The sequence below is a fragment of the Elgaria multicarinata genome, chromosome 8, assembly GCF_023053635.1.
Source record: "Elgaria multicarinata webbii isolate HBS135686 ecotype San Diego chromosome 8, rElgMul1.1.pri, whole genome shotgun sequence".
Lineage (NCBI taxonomy): Eukaryota > Metazoa > Chordata > Lepidosauria > Squamata > Anguidae > Elgaria > Elgaria multicarinata.
The window spans coordinates 110,142,894-110,155,785 of record NC_086178.1 but is presented as its reverse complement, the minus strand read 5'-3'; the positions used below and the strand labels follow the sequence as shown (position 1 = coordinate 110,155,785).

Sequence of the window (12,892 nt, the reverse complement as noted above, 5' to 3'; positions counted from 1 at the left end):
ACTGGGTTTTACAGTTTTAGATGTAAACTGCCCAGAGAGCTTAGGCTGTTGGGCGGTATAAATATGCAATAAATAATAAATAAATAAATAAATAAACAAACCCACACTCAACCAGAGAGTGGGTTAGCAGATTGCCTGAAGAGCACCACACTGAACAAACCTTTATGACTTTGTGGTTATACTGTATTGATTTATTGAATGAACAAAATGTTTCTTGTAAATGTGGGAAATATGGGTGATGTTTTCAACCTATACTTGCTTTCATTTGCTTTCCAATTTCAAAGTTATATTGAGCAACGATTACCATCAACAGGATACATGGGCTGAGTTTAGCAAGGCAAAACTAGCAGTCAAGCTGTGTGAGAAGTAACAGAATATACAGAGCTGAGCAAATAGGGCCTCTCCAAATGCAATTAATTGCCTCATTTATTAAGACACTTAACTGAGAGTAGGCCACTTCTGAGTAAACATGCATAGGACTGTACTACAAATCCCTGGATTTTCTATCAAGTGGGAAAGGACAATTTACAAAGCTGAGGTTGATCGTAGATAAGGTCACCCTGAATAGCAACAGCAGCAAAAGAAATTCAAATAGAACCTTTGCTCACATTTGCAAATCAGACATAATGAAACAGAAGTCTAAATCTTGTCCTTTCAATATTCTGAGAAACTGAAATTAGCCACTATGCAAAAAGGTCAAAAACATGTATTAATGTCTTACCTTGTTTTAAGGATATTCAGAAACTGCAAAATTTCTGAGAACTGTATCAGCCTAAGAGCTCGTAAAAATCTTAAACCTATAATTCAAAAGAAAAGAGGGGATTATATTACTTTTATCCCTATATAACTTCCAAAGGCTGCCGTGAAATCAAACGTGAATAACAAATACCTTTGAAATGTTGCTCCATACTGATCATCCCCAAACCTTAGCCAGCTCTTTTCAGAGAAATATAGTTTCTTTCCAGAGAGGTAATCAAACACTTAGTTTTAATATATTATGTTAATTATAAAATGCATGGATGGAGAGTTTTACTTCTGAGATATTAAAAGCTCACAACTCCTTTTCAAAGCTTCCTGAAAAATGAGTGATCATGTGCAAGAGATCAGATAACCTGATTTTAAAGAGGATCAGACAGTACATGTGTGTGATTAAGATTATAATTCTATTTGACGTAAAATCTTTTGTTGAAATTCTCTGCATTATCACAACAAACTCTTTAAGTCTGATGGGCACCAATAAACTGTGAACTATTTCAGTAAAGGTTCAAGAACAATATCATTTAAATAAAAATCAGTGCTATTTTTCTAAGTAATTACATTATTATTATTATTATTATTATTATTATTATTGGTTGCACAGGACAGAGAAATACTGTAAAAGATTAAAGACTTAAATTATTAAGGGAGACTTATGGTGATAGGAAACAATTTTGCTGCAAATCTCTCTCATGGGACTAAAGGTACATTGAGTATTAAAAACATATAGCTTATAAAGGAAGACGGAAATTTTAGAGGACAAATTTGTCTTTTTGCAGTAGGAATAGAACACTAAATCGTTATGTGCTCAATGTACCTTTTAGGTACAACCTCATAACACGTTACTATTTTAATATGTATCATATTATTTCTTCTAGTAAAAGTTCAGTATCAGTTCAGAAACGAAACGAAACACGACAAATACAAAAATTAAGTATCCATTCCAGTACCCTTGGGGATTCACTACATACACTCAATACATGCAGAAATTTATACAAGTAATAGTGTTATTTTTTAAAAAATGGCTGAACAAGCACCGGTGAACTTCCAGAACATATGGAATACTGAGGTGTCTGTTACAAAAGTGGCATTGGGGGTGGAGCAGGGTGGGGAAGAAGGAATTGCCCCACTCAGGACTCTTAACAGCTTATATTAAGGGCATGGCTAGATGAGTGTTTATCCCGGGGATCTCCCCGGGATCATCCCTGTGTGTCCTCATGATGCACAGGGGATCCCGGGGGCAGAGAGGGAAGATCCCTCCTTTTCCCCAGGAAAACAGGCACCACTTCTATCCCGACTTTTCCCACGGTCTCGGGATGATACTGAGACAGCAGGAGGTATACAGCACCATGTACACTGATCTGATCTCTGTACAGCACCATGTACACTGATGGTGCTATATAAATAAATAAATAATAATAATAATAATAATAATTATTTATGGGCTGCCATCCTGGTTTCATCCCGGCTCCACGCGAGTAACCGCGAGGAGCCAGGAACCAGGCACGGAGCGCCTCAGGAGCTCTGTGCCCATCGGGGTGGGAGCGGCAAGGGGGATATTTAAAAAATAAATAAAAAAATCTACCTTTATCACAGGAGCGCTTGTGCGCTCTTTTTGGATAAAAAAAACCCAAATGGCGGGTGCAACGTCCTCATCCTCCCAGACATCACACGCTGCATGTAGACTGAGGGGGAGGATCTCGCAATCATCATATCGAGAGATCCTCCCCCTCCCCCCCCGGTCTAGACATGCCCTCAGTTTCCTGCAGAGGGAGAGAATTAGGGTTGGGGGATGAGTGCCATGAGGTTAAAAAAAACCTCCCATCCCTGCACACTATACAGGGTTGTTTCAAGACTCCCCACCCCTACTAAATAGCAATTGAACATTCAAGTTCAAGGCTGGCAGCCTGCCATATTTGGCCTCTAACACTGTACAACACAGTATCAGGAGGCTTCAAGAAGGAGGATATAGACCTAAGAAAGAGAGGTACCATTACCCACACCCACCCCGGCCGCCATCCTCAAACATCCCCCACTGAGAGGTCTGAACAGGGCTTTGCAATGAGCCTTGTGTTCCAGGCTGGCTGGAGCCCTGAACACTGCAACCCTTCACTGAGAAGATTGAGGGGAGACATGATAGCACTCTTCAAATACTTAAAAGGCTGTCACACAGAGGAGGGCCAGGATCTCTTCTCGATCCTCCCAGAGTGCAGGACACGGAATAACGGGCTCAAGTTAAAGGAAGCCAGATTCCGGCTGGACATCAGGAAAAACTTCCTGACTGTTAGAGCAGTGCAACGGTGGAATCAGCTACCTAGGGAGGTTGTGGGCTCTCCCACACTAGAGGCCTTCAAGAGGCAGCTGGACAACCATCTGTCAGGGATGCTTTAGGGTGGATTCCTGCATTGAGCAGGGGGTTGGACTCGATGGCCTTGTAGGCCCCTTCCAACTCTGCTATTCTATGATTCTATGAAATAATGGGTGGGATCTAGGGATAGTCATGGTTTGCTGAATGTGTTCAGTGGTTTTTCAACTGAACAGCAGACACCCTTGCCTTGCTATATCACAAGCTGCTTTTCAATATCAAAAGGGGTTTTTCTTGCAACAAATGCGGGGACGGGCAATTATATGAAAGGATACAGTTTGAATTGCAAGAAGTTTGCATATACTTACTAGGAACCTAACTCCTGAAGCTTGAAGGCAGAAAAATTATTCCCATTATCCTACCTAAAGCATATTTGAAAAACGCTTCTAACTTGATCAGGAATAATTTATTTTGCTGCAATAAATGCCTCTATTTAATCATATGGATGAAAGAGATTCTGGTGAGGAATAATCTTACATGAAAATTGCTTTGATTAAAAACTGAAAGTGCTCAGAACATTCAAATTGGTTGTTTACTTTAAAAAAAATACACTTTATTGCTGTTTGTGTATGTTTAAACTAGTTCCAATTACTAAGTGAACATGCCTTAGGAAGAGAAGGTAAATTTCACTGTATTAAAAGTAATATAGAATTTACCATTTTTAACATACTAGGTAAACAATAAAAAATGAAAACCTCAGACATAAAAAAGGACTACAACTCAAAGCATCTCCCAGCCATCATCCTGGGAGTTATAGGATTTCCCCCCACTATCTAAACATGCATAGGATTATGCCCTTAGAGTGCGATCCTATTGGATCGTCCCTGGGTACAAGTGTCCAATGTAGAGCTGGAGAAACATTGCACCTCCTACTCTGCATTTTAGCTAGATGGGCATTTTCATCCATCTAGGGGAGGCTTCAGGGAAGGGGATAGATGAAGACTGGGGACAGCTGGGTATAGTTTAGATTTTCACATCCCCAACCTCTTCACACCCTCCAACACACCCTGTTTCTCCCTTCTACAAGCGTTTATGAGCTTGTAGAAGCAGCCAGAGTGATTCTCTTGACACTAGCTGTGAGAGGGCACAGAGCTCGGTTTCCTGGCTCTGAGGTCAGAGCGCTGTCTCCAGCCTTTGATCCAGGAATCTGAAACAACCTTTGTCCCCCAGATGCTGTCCAGAGGCCATAGAAATACTCTCTTAGTTACTCTTTCCTGCATATCTTCTTGTTCTATAACATTCTCTTTTCAGATGGACCAACTGAAACTATTCACAAAATTCTAAATATGGATTCAGACAGAACTGAAATGGCTGCCCCCAGGAACATGAGGGAAATTTGTTTGGTTCACATTTTAATGTGAGCTTACTCATTTCCACAGTTCCGATCTTATATGCAAACTGAAACGTTCTCCTTTGAAATTTGCACTTCTCTGAATTTTGCAACGGAGTTCTCAAATAAAAAAATGGGTATATTAGGGAAACATGCATATGAAGTGCATGTATTCATTAAAGTAACGTTGGGAAAGGCATTATATTAGGGAGAAATAGCTTGCAGAAATGTATCTATTAGTCAAAATTGCGTATGAAAGTTTGTGTATGAGGCAAAACAAACAGAATAAATGTATCAATTTTCATGCAAACTTCTTTTTTAAAATCCCAGACTAAGCTGGAAATGGGATGAAATGAAGCTGAGATTGGAAAACTGAGAAATTGAGCGAAATGGACAGATTCATCCAAACCTAGCCACCCCCAGTTCACAAACAATGAATTGCAGAAGACAGAGCCCACCCAGTGAATTAAAGAGGGTCAAAACTGTAGATCAAGGCCAGATCTACACCAAGCATGATATGACACTTTGAAAATGGTTTACAAACTGTATATGGGGCGTGTCCTGGGTCCCAACAGTTGTCACTACTGTTAAAAACCGTTTTAAAGCAGTAGTGTAGATCCTGCCCAAATCAGTATTGTAACTACAGCTGTGCATGGTCCTGTCCCCCCGATTCACCTCGGAGGCCGTTTCGGAGCACCTGAAACAGTCCCGATTCACCTCTGGGTGCTTCAGGGGTTACCTGCCTCACTATGGCACTGAAGTCAAGGCAAGATTCCCCCCCGCCGCCCTGAGACAACTCTGCCTTGCAGGTCCCTGGGTGCCAGCTACACAGCCGGCACCCAGGAAAGCTGGGAGCAAGTCTGGGTAGGAGTCCATTGGACTCCTGACTCCGTGCTCGCTCCCTCACCCCCCAACCCAGACCTGCTGCTGCTGGGACTTATCCGCTCACCTGCCACCACCATGCCACTGCACTGCCACCACTTCATCGCCCCATCGCTTCCATCATCACCCCATCACCCCCACAACCAGGAAATGTGGTATGCTCCTGAGAGCCAGGCCACAATTTGAAGATATCATTGGGGCTCTGTTTTAGTACGTCTATGACTGCAAACTATGGTGGCCACAAAGGGGCATTTTCCCTTTACAGCCACCGTAGTTTGCAGCCCAGAGCCCCCGTGATATCTTGAAATCGTGGCCTAGCTCTCAGGAGGAAGCTGTGTTTTCCTGGTTGCAGCAGCGATGTGGCAGCACTGGTGGTGGTGATGCAGCAGCAGGCGAGTGGGGAAAGGGAGGTGAGTCCAGCACCGTTGAAAGTGGCCCGAGGCATCCTGAAGCTTTGGTACCAATCTGCTTCAGCCTTGGGCCCCCCAGAACCGACTTCGAACCGAGCTAAGGCAAGTTGATCCAGCAGCCCAAGGCAGTTTCAAAGATTTGGCCTGAGTTGGTGCACAGCCCTAATTGTAACTGCTGGTGTGTATGACTTTCCTTTACACAGCAAAGGTAGGAGGAACCCTATGGGCAAAGGGGAAACCCTGTCGGAACTTGTTTTAATGTTACATTTGTACATAAGCCTGAACTTGTAAGAGAGGTTTGGCATGAACATTGGGCAATACCTCTAGGCATGGATGCCAAACATGGTCAGCACTTTTTTATTTTTATTTATTTGTTTATGTATCAGAAAGAAAAACATTTCTCGGATTTTTCTTTGTGGAAAGCCAGCACTAAAACTTAGGTCATGGAAACTCATGGAACTCTGCCAGAAGAAGAAGGAGGAGGAAGAGGAGGAGACAAATGTAATGATTTTAGCTTGTCACAATCCACTCTGCTAGATCTGTGTTTTTGATAGGATTAGTCAACACAACAGGAGGCAACACAGCATTAAATCTCTTAATCAAAATATGAAAGAGAAAAAAGACTGGGAAATTCCCAGAGATAAAAGGGTTTTGTGGCTCAATTCTTTTTTGTCAAGGGCTCCAAGAAGAAGGGAAGTCTGAAAGAACAGGACTATTCAAAAATTAAATAATTTCAAGAAGGTGACAAATAATTTTTAGCAACAGTTTTTAGAAATATTTGAAAAAATTGAGAACTTTTATAAAACAAAAAGGGAAAGGTTTAGTCTCATCCCTTTAAAATAATATATAAAACCATATATATATATATATATATATATATATATATATATATTAAAAGAACAAAAGTAAAATGGCTTGGAATTATGAAAAAGGAAAGCAAAAAAGGTTTCAAAAACAAGCCACAAAAGAAAGATAAGAACAGAGACTATGATAATGTAAATAAATTGGCTATACCGACTTGCGTATAAAATGAAAAAAGAGAAGTAATATATCCAATGTTTAATATAGATCAAAATGAGGGAGCAACCAGAAGGAGCACATCAGAATTATATATATATAATTGAAAATGAGTATATTCCAAAAGTAGTTTTCAAAAATATTTTTGGTAAAAATCTCCCCCAAATTAAAACAATATATTAATGACCAAAAAACCCTAAAAAAACCAGTAAAAAAGGATGTCACACAAGCTGCACATTTAGAAGGCGCAAATAAAAAAATGTAAACAAAGAAATACATGACAGAGTGGAGAACCAAAACTGAAAATTCCTCACCTTGATTTAAATTTATATTGCTAATATAAATTATATTATATTATATTATAAGTGGTGGTATTGGAAGAACTGAACAGTATCAGTAAATGTTTAGTAGTCTAGGGTATTTTGTAGACAGGAAGGCTATAAATTGAATTAATAATAATAATAATAATAATAATAATAATAATAATAAGGCTTTAAGTAGTTTTTAGTTAACAAGTTATTTAAAAATATTTCTGTCTTGTCTTTCTGTCCATCAACATTAACACAAGTCTAAAATAAATTTTAAAACATGCAATAACAACAAAATCTTAAGGAACAAACAGTAAGCGGAAAAAAGGTAATTAAAAGGGATGGAAATGTTTTGCGAGTGCAATCATGTTGGGTTTTATGTTTTTAAACAGTTACCCAAAAGAACATTAAAGTTAAAAAGAGCAATATTTAAAATCAAAAGATGCAGAATTTACTTTATGGGGAAACGAAAACCAAAGAACAGGTAGATAGCAGCAAAATATGCCAATTGACCCCCAAAAAATGCAGGCCTACACTTGTTAAAATATATTACTCAAACCCCATTTCCTTCTGCCATTAAAACCAATCTCCCAATAAAATGTTATCTTCCCTTTTACAAAAAAAAATATGTAAGAACCATCAAGACAAACATTACTGAAAAAAAGAACTTTACTTAAGGTAACACCTCTAGCCATATATACAAAATTTCCTCAGCATTGGAAATGCAACTACCAAAAACATACACACACACAAAACCTAGTTTGGAAAACAATTATGTTAGCACAGTGTATTCAGCCTCAAATGAAGTGATGCAGGGCAAGGAAGAAGAAAACTCTTTGGATGTTCCTTACCCCAGTAAGAGCCAACCCTGTAACAAGATGCCAAGGTCTGGCGAAAAGTATGTTGCTCTTCCTTTTCAGGGACACTATGCCCAGATTTGACTCTGTATCCATTTTTGAATAGATCTCCATGAGACTTCTTACGACGCCGAGTAGTTTTATAGGTCTCCGTCCGTGTACCCCCTGTGGGGTTGTGATAAACCAGAATCTTGCTGGGAATCATCACAGCAGAACTTCACAGCTTAAAAACAGCAAATTTTGACACAAGAGTGTTTTCCTGAAGTCTACACTAAGTTTGCCTGAGTGTAAGGCATTTCCCTGCTCCGACGAGAATCGGTATAAAACGAGAGAGGCTGATGAGAATCAGTCTCTCATGCGCAAAACTTGTGAAGAGGCTGAGAAAATGGTAGATTCTGCATTTGATATTGTATCAAAAAATATTTTGAGATGTCATAAGGGGGTAGAGGGGGGAAATAGCGACCAGAAGAAGAAAAACCTAAAATTTCTACTTCAACATCACTCCTGCTCTCTAAAAACACAAAACGCCATCAAAATGGGGGACTAAATTGCAAAGACAGAAAGACTAGCTATACAGATGCTCTTCTGATTTCTGCAGTACCAAGGCTTAAAAGGCTTCTCCTCTCCGGATATTGTCATATAAGCTCCTTTTGTAACCCCTCCAACCTGCTTCCTCCCCAGCTGGAGAAAACAGAACAGATTATCTTTCCTAGAGAAAGGAGATGCGTTGATCCACAGACCCACAATGCCACAAAATGTATTTGGTTGTCACGGAAATTGTTCCTTTGACAGCATTACATGTCCAATGTTTGGTAAAAGCTTGTGTGCTGCAGAGAGTTCACATAATCAGCCAACTCTTACGGGATTTAGTCTTTATGAATTGGGGTGGGGGGCCCACTTTCTTGGACTAATCCTTTGTTAATGACAACTGTAGTACCAAATATTTTAAAGCAATACCAAGGTGTAGAGTATTCAGTAGGTTGTGAGGGTCAACATTCCCAAATTTATTTCTTCCAGCTAAACCTAGTGTGTTAGGTTAAGAAAACGGTCATGAAAATATGTTTAAATTAACCCTGCTCTTTAATAAAAGAATTAAGCCTCAGCACAGCTGTCAGATGCTGTGACTTATACAACCATTATGAATTCAAATGCAGCATTCGTTCTTAAGCTCTGCGTTCATGTTAAAAAAAACAAAAAACTGTCATTCCAACCCCCAAAAGCTGGGCTAATTCAGGGGATTGTTTACTCAGTACATCTGTTTCCCTTCACAAAGACAAGAGAGATCTATCAGTGGCTATTTGCCTTCCTCTCTCTTGAACACCAGGCACTGGGAACACACAGCAAGCAATGGGGAGGGGAACTGAATTGCACGAACTGCTATGCAAGGAGGGAGATGTGGGCCTGCTCTGAAAAAGGCCACACCTGATCTCGTTCACGTGGCGTTTGAGTCCAACATGGTGGACAGCAGCTCCAGGCTTGGCTTTGCCTTCCTCCCTCATCTGTAGCAGTGGCATGTCTCTCCTCTGCGAGGAACAGGGGTCACTGCTGTTGAGGAAGGCTGGAATAACAACGTGAGAAGAAATTTTAGCCCAGCCTAGGCCAAACCTCACCTTTCTCTGGGCTACTTGGACCAGAAGCCTAAGGCCTCTCGTGTGTTTAAAATACACTATAGTGTTGGATTTGGGTCTAGGACCTTTGACTGTTTTGCAACGGTGGCTCCGTTAAGGCACAATCTTATGCATGTTTAGACAGAAAAAAGCATGCTGGGAGTTGTAGGACTTTTTTCTATCTAAACATGTATAAGATCGCACCTTTAATGTACTACTGGGCTCAGTCAACCATGTGGTCGTAATGAATTCGATCTAGGATTTCTTCTGTGTATCGGGAAAGTACAGGGAAAGAATGATAAAAACAACTGTAAGCAAGTGAAAGCTGTGTCAAATTACACACGCACCAGTTCTGGAATTAATTTTAGGCATTATCTATGTTAAATCGGAAGGACAACAGAGTGGATTGAAACAGCAGAACTGAACTAAGGAAATCTGCTCATCCCTAATCGACATGAAGGAAATACAAAAATCCCCCATTCATTTTCTGGTGGTTCTTCTGTCCTTTCTCGCTTGCTCCAAGAAGGTTGGCGCTTGGCACTTGGAAATAGTTCCTGCTCAGTGACCTAACCTTGTAAGAATGCACTGGCTCTTTTAAAAAATATACCTCAGCATCTTACAACATGCTGGGGAAACCATTGCTTCACAGAAAGATGTAAGTCAGCATGACTTTTTAATTTTATCTGGCTATCACCAGGAACAGATTGCCCTAAATACAGGCTATACCCTTCAGAGAGGTTTTAGCCAATGGACAGGACGTAATGACAGGGAGAAAGGCAAGGCAGGACAAAGGTTAGCTGTGAAGCCTGACTTACGCTTCAAGGCACTGCTCTGATGAAAATCATCAGTGGCATCTCTTATATCTCACTGAGCACTAGTCATGAGGACCAAGAAGAGGATGGATATATACTTTGAAAGGAGAAGCAAACATGAATACCACACACACCAGGTGTCAATCAGAATGGAACAATGAAGTCTGGAAGATGAGGTGTTAGATTTATAACTTGTAAAGCTACTTCTCCAAAGAACTCATTTCGGTGGCAAAAGAGGTTGCTCTTCAATTAAAGACGTGTGGGTCAAAAGGCACACGTGGGTCACTAGTGGAAGCTCTGCCATTTTCTTTTAGTATTGCTTAGGATATTTTTTTCAGATTAGAAGGATAAATAAAGATTTTTTTAATGTATTATATAAACAAAATAAAATGGTTCCCACATAATGGGTTTGAATTAAAGGCAGGTCCTGGGTCTAAAAAAGTAAACTACTTTTAGTCTAAGGGATCACTGTTTATTTTCCACATCTTCAAACCTCTCAATCTTGTTTACTCTGAAGTTAATTCAACGAGTCTCATCCCAAGTTAAGTATGCACAGGATACCTAATTTCACAACACAAAGTCTGTGTTTGACCTACCACACTTTCACAAGGCACTGCATTTGAACCCTTTATTTGAACACAGCTGAAGAAAGCCTGCTTCTAAACATTGCCTAGAGGCTATTCGTTAGAATAAAACAGAACTTAGACAGTGTTTTTTTTACCTCTTGTGTATAACTGAGGCAGGTGAGATCTATTTTTAAAGAAACAAAACAAAAAACCAACTCACACCTATGCAAATTTAGACAGAAAAAAACCCTACAACTCCCAGCATGGCTAGCTGGTAAATGCTGGGAATTGTACAGCTTTTTTCTGTCTACACTTGCATAGGGATATAATAATAATAATAATAATAGTCTGAATTATTTATTGGGCACCCTATTCGGTATAGCAACACTTCGCTCAATTACAGAAAGATTTGTAGTGACATATTCTTATCTCTCTTCGAACCAAGTAACTCTGCCATGTTTTTATAAAACATTCCTTGGAAAGATACATTTATGATTGTTTAACAGTTATTTTTAAAGGCCTGCTTTGAGTGGGCTCCAGATAAATCTTTTCTGGGTAGAACTGGGCTTATAGTGAACCGGGAATTTCTCTAGCTTATATAAAATGAGCAAATCACCAAAACCACAGTTTAATCTGGGCCCAAACGAGCCCAGTCACGAGCTCTATGCCCAATTATTATGTGAATTTGCTGATGTTTTTCTTTCCACAAACCAGGCTGGGCACTTTGAGAATGTTCAGCCCTCTAGGAACATTGATTTCCCCACACACCCATAAGCCTGTCTGTGTCTCCCACTGAGAAAATGATCCTGCCAGATCTGCAGATTGCATAATCTCCATGCTATAAATCTGGTGTTAAGGGCTTTTCAGACTGTGAAGGCACCGTTTTGTGTCCTGAAGGACACACTATCGGTATTCGAATAGCTAGTAAAGGACATAGGATGTGGGGAGGGGGGAGTTGAAGCGAGGCAGGAGGCAGCTGGATACGGTCATAGCGAAATAGCTGATGAGAAACTGGGGGAAGATAAGAAAGCAGGGGCAGGTATTACAGAGGACAGGATTTCGCAGAAGACCTGAAGGGGAACCTTCTCCTTCAGGCCCATCATTTGAGGCCTTGCCCCTTATTGGGGCATTTCTGTTGCTTGAGTGACCCACCTTTGCAATAGTCCATAGCAATGTTTGCTATGGACAGTTGTTAGCTGCCACTTGACTGGGCTAGCAAGGAACAGCAGACTAGACTAGCAGTGAGCATGACTGGCACTGTGGTGCAGGGTTTTTGTCTTCCTCATAGCAAGGGTGTAGCATCTTTCGGGCAGAAATCTTAAGATCTGTATGACTGCTTGTGTTATGTCACAACTTGGGCATCCCCATAAGGCAGGGGTGAGCAACTTCCTGGTGTCAGGAGGCCACATTGCTTCCTAAACCCTAGCGGGGACCCCAGCCCTACCTCACTTGCTTTAACAAACTCCTTCTTGCTGCTGCTGCAGGTGCAACACCAAAAATCAGCAGCAAACCACCAATTTTCCTCTCAAAGTCCCCCCCCCCCACTGCCATGCCACTGAATTTTGGCAGTGAGGTGGCTTCCAAAAGTCCCAGGGCACCATAGGCAGCAAACAGGCCATGTGTTGCCCATCCCTACCCCATAAGGGATCTTGGGGGTGGGGCTCCAAGGCCCAACCTTGCAGAGGGCTGGTGTACCTGCCACACCCCCAAGCACGGCTCATTCATCCGCACATGCTAGGATGGACCCAAAATATTCCTGCTCTCACATTACATCTCCTCAGCAGGCAGGCTGGGATGATGTGATCGGCCCAGAAGCCAGGTTGCGAATGACAAGGATCTATGACCTACGCCCCCACCGCCCCCAACTAAAATACCTACAGATGCTGTAACCAAGTAAAGTTTGGGCCAGGTTTTAAGTCAGTCCTGTCTGAGCGCGTGTTTATTGCTGCTCCCCTGCCTGCACTCCCATCCCTGCACTGACA

At 41.1% G+C, this 12,892-nt stretch overlaps 1 protein-coding gene across 9 annotated transcripts in view; it reads right to left on the bottom strand.

The window, feature by feature from the left end:
• The window catches only part of KCNMA1 (potassium calcium-activated channel subfamily M alpha 1), a 720,064-nt gene that overhangs the window by 256,027 nt on the left and 451,145 nt on the right, over positions 1 to 12,892 (bottom strand). For all 9 annotated transcript variants that reach the window (XM_063133182.1, XM_063133180.1, XM_063133181.1 and 6 more), the window contains exon 6: positions 722 to 797. In XM_063133182.1, coding sequence (XP_062989252.1) covers positions 722 to 797 — 76 coding nt within the window. The remainder of the gene's footprint in view (positions 1 to 721; positions 798 to 12,892) is intronic.